This window comes from Lissotriton helveticus (assembly GCF_964261635.1).
Source record: "Lissotriton helveticus chromosome 1_1 unlocalized genomic scaffold, aLisHel1.1 SUPER_1_unloc_3, whole genome shotgun sequence".
NCBI classification, from domain to species: Eukaryota; Metazoa; Chordata; class Amphibia; order Caudata; family Salamandridae; genus Lissotriton; species Lissotriton helveticus.
Window position 1 is genome coordinate 5,414,575 of NW_027611670.1, and position 18,105 is coordinate 5,432,679.

General features: G+C 45.6%; 1 protein-coding gene across 3 annotated transcripts in view; it reads left to right on the plus strand.

Moving 5' to 3' along the window:
- Window positions 1–18,105, plus strand: part of LOC144805852 (uncharacterized) — a 115,094-nt gene that overhangs the window by 56,377 nt on the left and 40,612 nt on the right. The window contains exon 4 of one of the 3 annotated variants that reach the window (XM_078672334.1): window positions 11,972–11,981. The exons of 1 other annotated variant lie outside the window; for it this stretch is intronic. In XM_078672334.1, coding sequence (XP_078528460.1) covers window positions 11,972–11,981 — 10 coding nt within the window. Of the gene's footprint in view, window positions 1–5,329; window positions 5,475–11,971; window positions 11,982–18,105 lie in introns of those variants that run through there. One more of the 3 variants, XM_078672333.1, reaches the window with a different exon arrangement.

The window sequence follows — 18,105 nt, forward strand, 5'->3', positions numbered from 1 at the left end:
TAGGGATTCACATTTCGAATGATAATAGGTGGCAGTCACATCTTAACATTGCTACTTTAAGGCATAAACAATTAGCTGGTACAATTATCAAGGAGCATAGGAAATCGCTCACTAAGCCTATTAAACCTCCACTGATAATCTATGAGGCAAAAGCAATAGGGTCTGCCCTGTATGGAGCGGAGTTATGGGGGCACGAAAATTTTCATGAACTCCAAACTTCAGAAAACAAATTCTATAGAACACTGATAGGTGCCCCCCAGAGCAGCCCGCTATTGCCGCTAAGATACGAATTAGGTAGGAGAGCGATCTCTGATAAAGCCAAACTGCGCCCGATTTTATACTGGCGCAGACTTTGGACCACGCCGGAGCTTTCGCACTATGCGAATGGGTTCAAAGATGTTGTCAATGCTGATTGTTACAATAAAATAAAATGGTTTAAATCACTAAAGCTCGCCTTGTTCGAATTGGGACTCGATGCTTTATGGACTGACCCAGCAGGGGCTTTATTTCCGTCCAAGTCCACCCTAAAAAACATTTATTGGGAACATGTCGTTAACAAGAGTACGCTTAATACACAAAGTGGGTCTATGACAACTAGCTACTTGGAGATCAAGTTGCACCCAGTTTATGAAATGTATTGGGATTACATATTAAACCCCATGGACAGGAAACTGCTTTTCCAGCTGAGGGTAGGTTCCCTCCCCCTCTCGTATCTAACATCGAAATGGAAAGCAGGGGGTGTTTCAATCTGTCCAGTCTGTGGGGTTGGTAATGAGACACTTGGTCACTTCTTGTTCTCTTGTCCAATGTACTCTGCACCACGGCGAGCCTGGTTGGCCCCCATGTGCAAGAACCTAGGTACAAAAAGCAGTATGGTAGCATTGCGGATTGTAAGATCCACTTCTGTCAATTGGATTATAATAGCTACTGCAAAGTACCTGGGGTGGGCTTGGATTATACGACAAAGATTGCTGGCAGGATAACTATTTTAGACACATGTCTATTCTCTTTAATAATTCATTGCATCACAGAGACTGCTAGACAACTGTCTATTCTCTGTAAATGTTGATTAGTTGATTAGAGACTGCTAGACCAGTGTCTATTTATCCTTGTAATGTATATATGGATTACATGTATCATCGGTATGATATTTTATGACATGAATTACTTTTTAATTATTTCCTGTGACTACTATTATGTGTTTTTACTTACAATGAACTTATACCTGCTTTTTCATATGTATATCGCTTTTTTTAAAATCTTCACTTTTGTGCTTATGACTAAATTGAATATGTAAATTTAATTGTTTTTTATTACATGTATGTTTGTCTGCTTTTATGAGTAATTACTCAAATAAAGCACTTTTTGAATTGAATTGCAGCTGTTGGTTTATAATTAGCAATTATTTGAGTTTTATTTAGATTTAATTTATATCCGAAAACATCTCCGAATCTACTAGCCTCAGTGGTAATCCCTGTAAATAGCGTTTTTCAATCATTCATTTTTAATGTGTAAGTCTATTACAGACATTTTGCAGACAAAATGTGTTCATGCGTCATGCGACATCCATATAAAAAGTTTATTTTATAATAATACAGGACCTCACATATGAGAAATAGAAGGGTGTGACAGATTATTTACAGTAATATTAGTGAACTGCTGTTGTGTTACATACTGAAAACACACATCACTATCCCTGAATATCCGATGTAAACACATTTAGTATTTGACCAAAGAAGACATGAAAGAGCAGAGACTGGATCATAAAATCAAAGCTGGTCCGAACGGGGGCCCCAAAAATACATTTGGCCCACAGCCCCCAAAATCCTTAAAACGTCCCTGAAAGTTTCTTTTAAAATTACACAGGCCAGCACGCAAAATGCCAGCCAGCCATGTGTTAATTAAACAGCTTGCAAATTGCTAAATATGGTTATAAATAAGAAGTATGTATTCATTTGTAATGTTAACGAGCTCCCGGTCCCCCCTTCTTTTTTTGATTCATTTGTAATGTGACTTTTCTATCTTTGTTCCCTTTTATTATCAGTCATGGATCATTCATGCAGCTTTAGAAAACAATTAAAAGTTCTTTCTATTTATATTTGCTGTTCAAAGTATGCACAGACAAGTGCTGAAAATACAGCTTTAGGTGACTGCTTATTGTTATACCATCTGTGACATCAAAATAATGAGCTGGCAACCGTAATCATAAGACTGGAAGTTTGTTGAGGGATCAGCACATTATTTATTTCCTCCACCCTGATTCCTGGTTACTGCCACAATATCAATAGTTTAACACATTTGAAACCCTATGCTGCCGTCAATAATATGCTGAGTTACTTCAAGTGTCTGGGAATGCACCCTCTCACTCCTCATTCTCGCCCTTCACTTTCACTCTCACCCAGCACTCACACTGACCCCGATGCACTCACACCATTCACCCACTTACCCTCCACTCACAGCGATCACAATGCACTCACACCATTCACCCACTAACCCTGCACTCACACTGATAACCATGTTCTCACACCATTCACCCACTTACCCTCCACTCACAGTGATCACTCTGCACTCACAATGCACTTGCGCTTTTCACCCTGTACCTCAGCCTGCAGTCACACGAGCACACTACTCAACCTGCACTCGTGTCACTTCACTCACCTGTCCCCCTCACTGTTCAATCTGCAATCTCAGTCCAATAAGCCCACCACTAACTATACATTCATTCGTCCCACTCTGCACTAACATGCGCACCCAATTTCATATGGTCGCCTCACTCACCCCTGTACACAAGTATGGGCATGTTGTGCCCCATTAAGGTTTTCGTCCTAAATTACTGAAGGAGACATCTAAATGCACTACAATGCAGCCTTCCAGGGGGCCCTTGATCGAGACACTTCTGAATATTAACTGTAAACGATTTTAGAATTTCGACTACAGTGCCTGTGCACCGTTAGTAGCCTGGCTAAATAGGGTATGGCAGAGCTGAAAATAAATCATTTAAACTCAAAACTGTACTGAACAGGGGCCCCCAAAATAGTTTTGATCCAGGGCACCCAAAATCCCTAACATGTCCCTACCATCACAAAGTCTGTCAGACAACATTACTCTGAAGTAAACTAGGCAACATCATTAATTTATTATTAGTCTATTTTTTTTTAAACATAAGCCTGACGTGTCCCAAACCCCCACTACTTCAGGCAAGCAACTTATCGTACCACTAAGGAATTCTCAGTGAGGTGTTTGTTCAGCGCCTTCTCTGTGGACTTTCAACTGTCTTCGGATCCATAACTGGTTGGTGGGCATTTTGTCCCATTGTAATTCTGCCTAAAACGTTTGTTAATGATTTCTAGAGAAGATTTGTTTCTCGTGTTCCAGCTCTGAGCTTGGGAGTTCTCGAAACATCTGACAACACTGTCTCCCTTACAGTCCCTGTCTTGGCTGAAAATGTCTGAAGAATATTCAGCTTTGGGAGAAACTGCTATCAAACCGTCTTGCCTTTCAGCTCGCCCCATTTATGTGAGATTGGGTTCTGAGCACTTGCGGTATTAAAGACGAAGTACCGTTCAAGACTGGATGTGGAGCACAACCTGAGGATGGCAGTAGCAAATATCCATCCACAGATTGACCGTCTCTGAAAAACAGGCACTCCCGTCACATTAATGTTGGTGGTGTTATTATCAATCCATGTCATATGTAAAACAAAGCATCCTAGTAAAAACAATTTGCACACATTTTATCTTGGAAAGTGGTGTTTTGAGCTGTGTAATAAGCCTCTGTCATTTCACCACACCCACCCACTCACAAACCTGCAGTTTACTAAGCACTCTTATTGTATTGAATGTTATTAGCTGAATATGCCCGGAATGTGCGCGTGGCGGTCGAGTCCAGAAATTTCTGTCAGGTAGTGGGGGGGCCCAACTTCTAAAAAAATCAGCTGGGGGGCTCAACCTACAAACGTTTGAAGACCTCTGCTCTAAGGTGAAAAAGTCTTGCTTCTTTCAGAGAATCAAACGGGCCAGTGACAAGACCAAAGCGTGCGTTGATAGGACAAAAATACCTCCAAACACCTCCATGGGGAAAACATCCCCAAAGCACACCTCAGTACAGAATCCGCCGGTACTGGTGGTTACTTATTTAATTAATTAATTAATTAATCAATCGATTGATTAATATCCGGGATCCAGGTAGGGCTGTAGTCTAGGCATGCAGAGTAATTCAGGGGTCGAGGGGTGCTTAAACAGGGTCAAAGTCTATGACACTTTCCCCTTTGCATAATTTCTCAGATTTTGTATTACAGACTTATTACAGACTCCAATGGCTCAGCGACTTACGGACCGATCAACCTTAGCTACCCGCCTCACGCCACACACCTCTTGCCACTTGTCACTCACTACTCACTGTTCATTGCTTGTTCGTTGCTATTCATCGCTGTCAAGAATACAAGGGAGAATACTGGCAATCGTTCAGGAGCAAGAGCGGGATCCAGAGCCAGTCCCACTACCGACGGCAGATGTAGACACTTCTCTCCACTCCTCGGCTCTGCTCTGCTCAATGCTAGGTATATACGTAAAATCAGGAGGCAGGAGGCAGGCCAAGGCTCCTCTGTGCCCTCTGTGCCTCTGTGCCCTGCAGCAGCTGCCGCACCAGCAGCACCGCAGGCCAAGGCTCCTTTGACCCCTGCATTGGCCGCCGCACGAGCAGCATCACAGCACAATCAGCGCCTTAGCACCGCGGTGCCGGCGGGGGCCGTTACTGCAGATCCGTAGAACTTAAAGTGCCCGTATAACAGGACGCGGGTGAAGCGGGAGAAACCTTCGGGAGCCCTCGATTCACACTCTGGACCATAGTTGAGGGATAGGTCTAGGCATAGTCCTCGCAGCACACAATAGATTTGCTTGAGGCAGAGGCCAAAACTCAAAAGTCAGGATGCCAGATACAAGTAGGGGGTAACTCAGGGCAGGGGAAAACGCCTGTTGTCCGTGGACGAGTAATTACCGTCCCAGAAATCTGCATTACAAATTAATTAATAAGAATATTTTTTTAATATCTGTTTGGTGCCAGTCCATATGACTTTAATTTCTGCCTTTGGGATTCTATGTTACAACTCCATAGGGTACATGTATCCTTTGTGAGCTTAATAAAATGTTGAAAATTCTACAAATCCTCACTCCTACATCCAAGTACTCTCAGGCTACCATTCTACACTCTGCTCTGTCTGAAAAACAGCTAAACATTTTCAAAATTCTGCATTGATTTGGCTTGTAAATTATATTTTTGGAAATGTACATGTATTAACTATTTCATTTTAATACTATAGGTGATTGAAAGTACGGACGAAGAAAGCAAGATTTAGCAATAAGCAACTGAATGTCAGTGCCATAAGAAGGATTATTTTGAAAAACTGAAGAACATCCAGCATTCTACGTTTAAACAATTTCCAAAAATCTAGGTTTGGCGAGGAAAGTACTATACCTGTAAGTGAAGTCTCTAATTTAGCATTTCATTAACCCAGAGCAAAACCATATCTGTGCACACAGCATCAGAAATAATGTAGAAAGACCACTTCAGCATCCTCATCTGAAATATTATCAGAAAGACAAATTGCCTCAGCATGACAGAATAACGTTCATCTAAAGCATCATGTAATTCCAGAGAGGAAGCACACACTGCATAAAAGAAAGTTATAACAAAAGGTATCTTCTGCATACCAGAGAGATAAACGGTTAAGGGGGGGTCCGAGGGGAAAAAAAATTATTATAGACCTACTGGTACCTAGTCCCCCAACTAGACACTAAAACACACGGAAGGTACAGAAGGTCTCAGAAATACAGAGGGAGAGAAAAGAAAATAGCAAATCTCTCTATTGGGACCTAATAGTGTCCTCTTTACATGCCCAGAATACACAGTTAATCTGGAAACAACCAAGAAAACAAAAACAAGAGAAGATGCACAAGGAGAGGAAAAAGATACCCATCAGCCCACTCATAAGTGGAATCTCGTCATCTGGGTATATGTTGGTAAATGGTGTCCTCTAGGGTCTGCCTTGGAAACAATCCATAGGACTGCCTAGTGATGGACCCAGAACATTTCACCAACAGATGACAGTATATGAGCGGGAGGGGTTGAGGTTGCAGTGCTCAAAGAAAAAGAAGAAGAAAAGGAAACAACAACATTGGTGGGTAGCAATTCCTTATATGCTATCAGCATACTGTTTTTAACCATACCACTTTGATGGTCAGCCCTAATAAAGTATTTCATGACATCATCGTAGGTATTTTTAGAATCACTTGGATTATTTTCCTTTTCTTCTTCTTTTTCTTTGAGCACTGCAACCTCAACCCCTCCCGCGACGTCCCATAATTTACGCACCCTGCAGGCGGTCCTGCAGGACATTAACCCTAGGTGCGAGGCGGCAGCTGTCTTCTTGGACGCAACGAAAGCGTTCGATTCCCTTGAGTGGTACTACCTGCTTGCCCTTCTGGAACGGATGGGGATCCCTTTCTCCTTTCTTGACTGGATCCGGTTGTTATATTACAGACCTCAAGCCTCCGTGTTGTTAAATGGCTCCCGCTCTGCCCCATTTGAGATCCATAGGGGCACAAGACAAGGCTGCCCGCTTTCTCCGGTCCTTTTTGCGATAGCCATTGAGCCACTGGCGGCCAAACTCCGGCAGCATCATAATCATCGCTCCTTGATTTATCCGGAACGCCGGTTGCTGATCGCCTTATATGCTGACGATGTGACCTTATACATCGATAAACCAAAGGAAAACCTTAACCCCCTACTACGAGAGATAACCAAGTTCGGTGCCATTTCTGGGATCCAGATCAATTGGTCTAAGTCGGCCCTCTTTCCACTGACGGACAAAACTGTCCCTTTCCCGCTGGACTACCCCCTACTGTGGGAGGCGGACGAAATAAAATACCTGGGCATAGTCGTGACCAGAGATCGGGAAGCTCTTATCAGAACCAATTATGGCACTGCCATCGATAAGATAACTGACACCATCACCAAGTGGATTCACCTCCCCCTCTCAATGGCGGGACGCATCTCCCTTATAAAGATGGTCATTCTCCCCAAGCTTCTGTATCTCTTCACTAATATCCCGTACACTCCAGGAGCCAGCTTCCTTCGAGTGCTGAATTCCCAGTTGTCCCGACTGATATGGGGTGGCAAGCAGGCTCGACTCAGTCTCCGGACACTGATGCTGCCATACAACCAGGGCGGGTTTGACGTCCCGAATTTTCAACTCTATTACGACTGTGCCCAGGGACACTTCGCCACCTACTGGCTACACCCCCCTCCCTTCATGGCACACCTCGCGGTGGAAGACGGCTATATGAGACCGGCTCAACCATCGGGGTACCTCTACACTCCCGCCCGGGCTGGTGAGCGAGACCCTACCACGGTCAAATGCACGGTGCGGGCCTGGAATCGCATTGCGGCCCGGATGGAGGTCGAGTTTTTGTACTCGCCACGCATGCTCTTAGCGCATGATCCTAGATTGAGCGTTGCATGCGAATAAATTGGCCGTAAACTACTAAAGAAGTACGCGATGCAAACCTGGGGAGACCTGTATCTCGAGGGACAATTTCGCACCTCGCCCCAATTTTTGGGAGACTCAACGCCCTCGGTCATGGACTCCTTCCTCTACACCCGCCTACGCCAGAATGTCCGGGCGGCTACACCCAATTTTCCAACTGAGCCTGACACTGTGGCTCCGTTGCATGCTCTCTTGCAGCCCGACCCCCCGAAACATTTGGTGTCTATGTTGTATAACTGCTCCCAGGCCCCCCCCCACCCCCGACGCTCAGATCGCGTGGAGACTGGGACAGAGACCTTGGCGAGCCATTGACGGATGAGCACTGGGAAGAGAGCTGCTTGCACACTTCCGCAGTCACGGGCAATGCACGACTCAGGCTAGCGCATTATAAATTCCTGCACCGACTCTACCATACCCCTGCCAACCTACTTCGCTTTGGTCTGCGCGATAACGACAGATGCTTGAGGTGTGGCTCCGAGGGAGCGGATTTTTTCCACCTGTCCTGGTTATGTCCGGCTGTAGCTTTGTATTGGGCAGAGATATTCCAGGCGCTAAGTGACATGGCGGGAGTGGCCATTACACCTTGCCCCAGGATTGCTTTACTGGGTCTCCTACCCCCAATTGTTAGGACACACCGTAAGTTTCTGGCGTTGGGCTTCCTGCTGGCCAAGAGACATGTGGCATGCCGCTGGGGTAGGGGTCGAGCACCTAAATTTAAGACATGGCTTTCCACGATGACAACATGGCAAGAACACCTGCACACATATGCTGATTTGTTACCCCCGAAGTCGCGTCCTAAAGACCTATGGGCTCCCCTGACCTCGTATCTCCTTACACTTCAGGACACGGTTGACCCCCGGCCGGATGGGGGCGAACCTGATGACTAGCTGTGCCCGCTTCCCGAGTGCAACCTTTCCCTGGGGGCGCGGACCTCTTCCACGCAAGCTTGCTAAGCGCCACACATAGGGTAGGTTAACACCACTGGCCTGAATACACACGTGCAGGACACTACTTCGGTTGTGACGCCCAGCTCCCTCCCCCCCTCCCTTCACCGCTGCCGTGCGGTTGTCCATTCCCTATCACAGCTACTACCATACTGTGCAACCCATGTTACTGGCAGCGCCTCATTGGTCCCGTCATGTATGTTCCCTGCTTGGCCTGGATTGTCGTCCCCCCCCCTCCCTCCCTGGCCCCCCTCCCCCCCCCCCCTCCCCCCCCTCCCTTGCTGTATCTTGCCGGCGGCCCTGCGCCTCGCTACCCTTACACCCTTCGAAACGCCTAGAGCATCACAGTTGGGACTGTTCTAATTTTGTTGAACTGTTTGATTGCTTCACTAGCATAAATGTAACCTCATACCATGTGGCTATGTCTGTACATTGCCGTCTTGCTAGTTTGTTTTACCACTAAGCTACAGATTGATTATTCCTCCCATCGTGGCCGGCCTGTAAGGATGTGGGTGAATTGCTGTGGTTATACGACTGCCTCATTTCTTTATGTATATTTCCGTAATCCCATTCGCCTATGTATATGTTTGCATTATGACCGCGGCCGGCCTGTGGGAGACAGGTTGTAGGCGACTGGCTGTGTACATTCTCCTTATCACCAATAAAGGTTTTAAAAAAAACAACAAAAAAAAACAAGGTTTAGTAACTGCCCCTCTGTCCGTGCTTGTCGGTCTGTTCTAAAAGCCTCAGTCCAAGCCCCCCCCCCCCCCTAAACGAGAAATTACCTCAATCGAATTGGAGGGGTGTGGGAAAAGTGTTTTAATCCAGCTGTAGTTTAGGGCTGTCGGCGAGACAGGGTTGTATTGGGGCTCGAGGTTTGGAACCGTGGCTGTGGAGGAAAAAGGGAGTTTTAGCTCCGGGCTTGACTACAGATGAAACAACAGATGAAAAAAATGAAAAAACAGGCTGAATGGCAAGTTGAAATCTTACTTATGCTCGGGCTGAGCGTGCCAATAATTACTGAAAAGCTCGCATGGAAACCTCTTCTCCTAACATGGGTGTAAAGTCAGTCGCGAGCGGTGCGAAAATAATTCTCGCGTTCTGTAAAAAGCCACAAATACAGAAACAGTATGAATCACTATCTGGCCCCAAACGGAATGATTGAACATTTAAACACGAGGGGCGACAATGTACCTTTAATATGGAATTTGCTCCATGCCCCACTGTTGTAGTCAATCAGGACGCCAGTCTCAGAGCGGAAATCGGTGTGGTTCTCGCGTTCTGTAAAAGCCACGAATACAACAGCAATGAAAATCTCTATTTTATATCTAACTTGCCATTCAGCCCGTTTTTTCATTTTTTTCATCTGTTGTTTCATCTGTAGTCGACCACCCATACGCCGAAAGAAAAGGCATCTGATCCGAAATCAACACATTTGGAACCAAAAAAGATTTCCGCCTCCACATCGAAGCAGAAGGATCCAAAAATACCTTCCAAGGCTCCGGAGCAGAAATCCAAACCTCGCTTGGACCCGAAAAGATCGGCACCGAAAGCGTCTACCGAAGAGGAAGAACTTTTTCGACCGGATACTATCGATTCAAATAAAAAAACACTCCACATAGACCCGAAACCGGACATGTGTCTACTGTTCCACACAAGAAGAGGAAACTGGATACACCAGGCATTCCTGTAGTGCCTGTTAAGTAAAAAAACGGTGCTACTTAACCTATGCAACCCTCTTCTCCTGTTCTTCCTACCAATCCTATCTCTCCTCCACACTGTCCTATACTTCCACCAAACTCACCATTACCACAGGTCGATGATGATTTAGGGGATGGGAGAGGCAACAATGACCCTTTTACAGACCCTGATACCAACAGACGTACCACAGTACGACTGGGACGATTATGATGACCCGGTCGACCCTGCAGACCTCCCTGATCCCCAGGCATACCCCACGTAGCCATCTCCCCCAGATGACAATATTGGTTTTAGTAAGCTGGTAAATAGGGCAGCTACATACCATGGTGTTTCAATGCATTCAGACACTTTTGAGCAGTCACTAAAGACTGTACAAACCCTGCCAATGTTAAAAGGGGTCATTAAACATGCCCCTGACATATTTAAAGACCCTGTTAGGGCTAGAATTCTCAATCTGAGAATTGACAAAAAATATAAACCTCCTCTCAATGATCCCGCCTACATCAAAAGTCAACTCCCTTAAGATTCCCTGGTGGTAGCTAATGCTAGAAAACTGGCTAATTCTCAGACCTCTGGTGAGGCACAACCTCCGGACAAGAAGTATAAATTATTAGATGCTTCCGGCAAACGAGTTGCTGCTCAAGCGGCTAATCACTGGCGGATAGCCAACACACAAGCATTACTTGCTAGGTATGATAGGGCTCACTATAACCAACTAGAAACCCTATTGCAACATTTACCAGATCAATACAAGACCAAGGCCAATGATCTCATCCAAGAGGGAAAATTAATAACCAATGCATCAATCAAGTGTGCCCTTGATGTAGCAGAGACCGCCACTAGGGCCTTTAACACTAGCATGTTACTCAGACAACATGCTTGGTTGCACATTTCTGGCTTCAAACAGGAGGTACAAACAACTATCCTCAACCAGCTGTTCAATCAGCAACAACTTTTTGGACCGGCTGTAGACACCAAAAAATAAAAACGGACACGGCGACTGCTAAATCCATGGGAGCATTACAGTCTCCATCCACACATGGTTCCTTTCGCCGCTCCTTCTACAGAGGATAATCCAAGAACATTGGTACAGACACTGCTTCCTCTTCATACAAAAACACCACACAAACATCTCCCAGTAGGGGATATTTTAGAGGTAAAGTAAGAGGAGGGAAAGTAACAACAAAGGGAGAGGTCGAGGTAACAACAACACTCGCACCTCCCCCGCTAGGAAGCAGTGACTTCCCTCCAGCCCATTCCACTCCGGTCGGAGGGAGGCTATCACAGTTCCTACCTGTCTGGAATTCCAAAACTATGGACAAGTGGGTAAGACATATTGTCCGGTATGGTTACTGCCTGGAACTTTCTGCTACTCCACTCAACTTACCACCCAAACAGCGTCCAATGTCCGGGGAACATCTAACACTCCTCAAACAAGAAGTTCTTTCACTGCTTCAAAAGCACGCAATATAACCAGTTCCCATACAACATCAAGGAACATGGGTCTACTCCCTGTATTTCCTAATCCCCCAAAAAGACGGGACTCTAAGACCAATACTGGACCTCAGACCTCTCAATTTCTACATTCAATCAGATCATTTTCACATGATCACTCTTCAGCAGATCCTTCCACTGCTTCAAAGAAGCGACTTCCTTGCCACACTAGATCTCAAGGACTCCTACTTCCAAATTCCCATTCACCCTGCTCACAGAAAATACCTAAGATTCACAGTGGACGGCCAGCATTATCAGTTCAAGGCCCATCCATTTGGGGTGACCACAGCACTCAGGGTGTTCACAAAGTGCCTTGCAGTAGTAGCAGCGCACTTAAGAAGGCAGCAAATCCACGCATTTCCATACCTGGACTTCTGGGTCTTAAATGCCAAGTCATACCTCAGTGTGTTCATCACACTTATCAAATGATCCAGCTATTACACGACTTAGGGATCTCACTAAACTACACCAAGTCACACCTTCAACCCTCCTAGGTACATCAGTATCTAGGAGCTACAATAGACACTTGCAAAGCTCTAGCATACCCCAATCCAGCCAGGATAGCCAGCATGCAAACCCTCATCACCCAGCTTCAGCCTCAACACTCTCTCTAAGCACAAGTGTTTATGCAGCTAATAGGGATGATGGCCTCTTGCATTTTCATCGTACCTCACGCAAGACTTCTGATTCGCCCTTTACAAGCATGTCTGGCATGTCAGTGGAATCAGGCTCAGGGACAACTTACAGATCTGATGTTGGTAGACAGCCAAACACATCGCTCTCTGCAGTGGTGGAACACACTAAACCTTTCCAAAGGACGGCCGTTCCTAGAGCCAGTTTCACAAATAGTGCTAACAACAGACGCATCACTCACCGGCTGGGGAGCCCATCTCCTAAATCACACAATTCAGGGCAAGTGGACCACTCAACAAAATGCGCTCCACATCAATCACCTAGAACCACTGGCAATATTTCTAGTTCCAAGTACATCTTCTCAACAAGGCTGCCTTAGTCCAGATGGACAATATGACAGCAATGTACTACATACAAAAGCAAGGAGGAACACATTCTTTGCAGCTGTCTCACGTAGTGCAAAGTATATGGAGGTGGGCCATTACACAAAACATATATCTCCTGGCAGAACATCTTCCATGAGTAAACAATCAGATAGCGGATCTGTTAAGTCGTCAGACTCAACAAATACACGAATGGGAACTTCATCCACAAGTCCTTCAACCTTTCTTCCAAATGTGAGGTCAACCAGACATAGATCTGTTCGCCACACACTCAAACGCAAATTGTCACACCTTCGCTACCAGGTTCCCAAACCCGTTGTCCAAGGGCAATGGAATGTGGATGAACTGGTCAGGGAGATTTGTGTACGCTTTTCCGCCACTCCCACTCATCCCACTAGTAGTACGCAAGCTCAAACATTAGTCTCTCAAGATGATCCTGGTTGCTCCCACATGGGCACGGCAACCATGGTTCACAACACTCCTCGAACTCTCAATAGTTCCACACCAAAAACTACATCTGTCCCCAAAACTGCTGACGCAGAACCATGGAGAGATAAGGCACCCAGATCTAGCACAACTGAATCTAGCAATCTGGCTCCTGAAATCTTAGAGTTCGATTACCTGAACCTCCCACGGACTGTATGAATATTATTAAAGAAGCCAGACGCCCCACTACTAGAGCTTGCTATGCAGCTAAATGGAAAAGATTTGTCATTTACTACAATAACAACAAAATTGACCCATTAGATGCTTCCATTCAGAACATTATTTGCTATTTACTACATCTAAAAAGATGAAATCTTGCACACTCATCAATCAGATTACATCTAGCTGCTCTTGCAGCCTACTTACAAAACAGGCAACATTTGTCATTGTTTAGGGTACCTGCTATCAAAGCCTTCATGGAAGGCCTTAAAAGAATAATTCCAACCAGACTGCCACCATCTCCAGTGTGGAACCTAAACAATGTTCTTACTAGGCTCATGGGTCCCCCGTTTAAGCCTTTACACAAATACGAATTACAATTCCTTACATGGAAAGTAGCTTTCCTTGTCGCAATCACCTCTCTCAGGAGAGTAAGTGAGATTCCGGCTTTAACCGTACAAGAACCATTTTTACAAATACATCGCAACAAAGTGGTTCTTAGAACAAACCCAACAGTTCTTCCAAAGGTGATTTCTCAGTTCCATCTTCTTAATCAATCAGTAGAGTTACCAGTATTTTTCCAAAACCCTGATTCTGTAGCAGAAAGAGGTCTTCACACGCTTGATATCAAAAGAGCTTTACTTTATTACATAGACAGGACTAAAGCCTTTAGGAAAACAAAACAACTGTTTGTGGCTTTCTCACCACCTTATAAAGGCAACCCAATTTTCAATGCTGGAATTGCCAGGTGGATAGTAAAATGCATTCAAATATGCTATCAGAAACTATCTTCATTATCATGGTATTTTTAGTCTCTAGGTCTTTTCTGGGGGCATTTAAGTGGGGTGACGCTCCTTCCCTCCAATGGAGGAGCCGCCCGCAGAGACACAGGTAAGACAGGCAATAATAAACAATAATGACCATCGCAAAACAACAGTATCAAGAGAGCTAAAGCAAGAACTTGTTCATCAGTAGCACTTTCTGTTTTTTATTTTAAGATGCAGGTTCAGAGTTCATTTTGATTTCAGATGGTAGCGAATTCCAGAGTCTCTGGGCAATGCCGGAGAAGGCTACGTTTTCTTCTTGAATTTCTGCAGTTTCAACAGTAAAGACAACATGTTTGTGCAATGTACATTGGGTGTTGGAGTGTGTGGCTTTGTGTGTCATGCAGGCAATTGAAAAGGTTTTTCTTGCCTCGTAAGGGAGCCAGTTTAGTGATTTCTAATAAGGTGTGATGTGGTTATTACATTTGAATCCAGTAATAAGCCTTGCGGTTGAGTTGAGGGTGGAGCTTTGAAAGAGTTGGGAGGCTAGAGATAGGGCGGAAGGTATGTAGATCAGTGTGTTCTGCTGTGGGTTTTTTAAGAATGGCGATTATCTGTCCAGACTTGAGGCAGTCTGCTATACTGCCTTGAATTAATGAATGATTTACTATTTTGATCCAGAGTGGGAGAAGAGGGGTTTTAATCTCACTGAAGAGATTTGAAGGAAGCGTATCTCTGAGGTGGTTTGACAGGATTTTTTGTGGTCATTTCTTCAAAGGATTTGAATGAACTCCACACAGCAATATGTTTGGGTGTGTGTGTAGGACGCTCAGGTCACATGGGTAGGTCGGGGCTGATATGTGAAGGTGTCAGGGGTAGATCCAATGTAGTCTTTAAGTCATTTTCAATTTTTTCATCTGTCCCAGTAGGAAGGCAGCAAGTTTTTAGCCGTTAGGCTGCAGATTAGACCCGGAAAGCAGGCTGGGTTTCCAGATATATTGCAATTTAATGAATTCAAACAATTTTTATGTCGATTCCTGGCATTGTTTAGCTGTTTCCTGAAGACGTTTACTTTTGAGCTATGTATGTGTTTGTTGTAAATGATTCTTAGAGATCTCAGGTGCTGGAGGTGTTCGAGCGAGGAGGAGAATCTCCATGACCCTTCACTCAATCTTAGATTGCATCTTTCAGTGTTTAGACTACCATTGTACCAAGGCTCGGAGTCTTTGGTGGATACTCTTTTTAGTTCGAGGGGTGCCAGAGAGTCTAGAATGTTTGTTATTGAATTAGTGTAATGATCAGTAAGGTCCTTGACATCTGACATGTCCTTGGGAGGGGTTAGGATGTAATTGCTGATAGATGTTAGTTCATTCAGGTTTATGTTTCGAGGGATCCTTTTTCAGTGTCTGTTTTTTTTATTTGAACCTTTTTTGAGGACACTGAATCAGTGGTTTTTTTTTTAAAGCAATTGTTAGTGATTTTCAACACACACACACAGTTTTACATAGCACATGTTCATCAATGGAAGGCACAAATCAAAATACATTGCATGATTATTTAGTATCCACAGTGGAGACAACATCAATATATTTAGTCTATGACACCTTATATTACATCCTGTTCACCTTATTTATCAAGGACTTCCTCAATATATGCATTTGATGTCATCCCATGGTGCAATGACTCCTCAACCTAGTGCCTCCCGCATCCTCCCACCCTGCCCTTCCCCTTAACTCCCCCCACCGGTGGGCTCCAAACAACATAAACAAGAATAACCAAATGTCTTTCCGTGCTAGGGAATGTAGGTCTCTGATCTCACTTCAGCCATACTCCCAAGTCCGTTAGTTCTGCCCTCGCTCCCACTCGCCCATGGACTATTCACACCTATCTATGTGTTTCGTGGCCCAACAGCGTCCTGAGAACCCTCCAGTTAGCCTGCGTAGGAATCTGCCTCCGAATGCATCAACAGCGCTACCAATGCTTCCCATGTTTGTGCGGTTTCCATTGCTTTGTCGGTATGTTTTTTTTTTTTTTTTTTTTTTTTTTTTTTTTTAATTAATTTATAATTCTAACTATGCTCTCACTGGCTGCCCATTTCGCAAACTCCACCCTCCATCGCTCCACACTAGGGCCCTGCCTGGATTTCCACTGCCTTGTCAATTCTCGCTTAGCCAGCCACAACCCTCAGTCCATAAACTTGCTTGTGATCTTAGTGCGCTTTGTGTGTGGAAACCAGTGCAATATACACGCCCCCATGTCGGACTCCACCTGCCTGTCTGTTTCCCCGCACAAGACCTCAATCACCGCCTCCTAATATGTTTCGAGCTGCGGGCCACTCCACATCATATGTTGGAAATCCGCCGTTCTCATGTTGCACTTGGAACAGCATGCAGTGTCTACGTGAAAATATTTAGCTATCCGCTCTGAGGTTAAGTAGGCCCTATGTACAACGTAGAAATTAATGAGCTGAAACCTGGCATTTAGTGTACTTTGCCATGCCCTTTCAACTACTCTGGTCCATGCCATCTCAGGAATATCCTTTCCCAAGTCCGCTTCCCATTTTCCGCGCAGCTGTGTTCGTGGCTGCAGTCCTTCCTCCACCATTCGCCTGTAAAGACATGTCACTGCTTTCACCGTCCCCGCTGCCATTACCACATATTGGCACGTCAAGGACGTCTGAGGCTCCAATAGCCCCGTTCCCCAGTATTTCTGAATCGCAGCCAGCAGAGCTGCATGCAACAAATAGCCACCTATAGGCAGGCCATAGCTGTCATGCAATGCCTGGAAAGGCAGGAGGGCCCCCTCCTCATATAAGTCCCAATCATCTGCAGTCCTAAATATTCCCACAATGCAGACCAGTCCCCCCATGTGGGAAGGCCTTGCACATGCCCAGGGGAATCTCCGGCGCATACGGGCGTGGAACACCACACCTACGTTTGTATCCATTCCATCTTGCTCTGAGTGTTTTCTCTTCACTGGTCAAGGAATTGAGTCGCAATTGTTGTCCAATTACCACAAATGAGAGAATATGCCTTGGTAGCCATCGGTCCTCTGGTCCATCCGGCCCCCTAAATTCCCTAGCCACTGCCTGCGTAAGCCACTGCAGACGAGCCGCGAAATAATACCCTTCAAAATCCGGGACCGCCCATCCTCCTGCACCCCTAGGCCTCATCATCGTGGCGAGAGCCACCCGCCGCCTACCATTTCTCCACAGAAACCCCCCACCATGGACCGCAGTGCCCTGAACACCGAGCCCAGGATCTCGACCGGCAGCGTCCTGAAGTAATATAAAAGTCTAGGCAGCGCTACCATCTTCAGCACCGCCACTCGACCCGCAACCGAGAGCGGAAGAGTGTCCCAGAACGCCATACTCCCCTTGATCCCTCATAACGCTCTATTCACATTGCCCTCCAATAGATCCGCCTGTTCATGGTAGATGTTAGTTTACAGGTATTGTAGGCAACTAGGCTCCCATCTCAGCCTCTCCAGCCCTGCGGGAGCTACGCATTATCCTTACACCTCCCCAAACTTCCCCAACTGCTCTGTGGTCCCTGTGCCTACCTCATCGGGCTCGGCCAGAAACATCAATAGGTCATCCGCGTAAAGCAATATATAGTGTACTTCCCCACGGACCTCTATCCCAGCATAATACTTCCCAGACCAGGCTTGCACCGCCAGTGGCTCAATTGCCAATGCAAACAGAAGCAGAGATAGCAGGCAGCCCTGTCGCGTCCCTCGTCCCATTGAACAGGGCACTGATACCGCCCCCACGTCGCTGAATCATACAAGATGCGGGTCCACCTCACAAACGTTTCACCCAATCCCACTTTGCGCATTACCTGAAAAAGTAATGGCCATTCCAGGCTATCAAAATGCCTTCTCTATATCCACCGATAAAATCAAGGCCTTCACTGTCGGCTCCTGGCAGTCTGCCAGGATTCACAATAAGCGCCTGACATTGATAGCCGTGCTGCGTTTAGGGATAAACCCCGATTCAT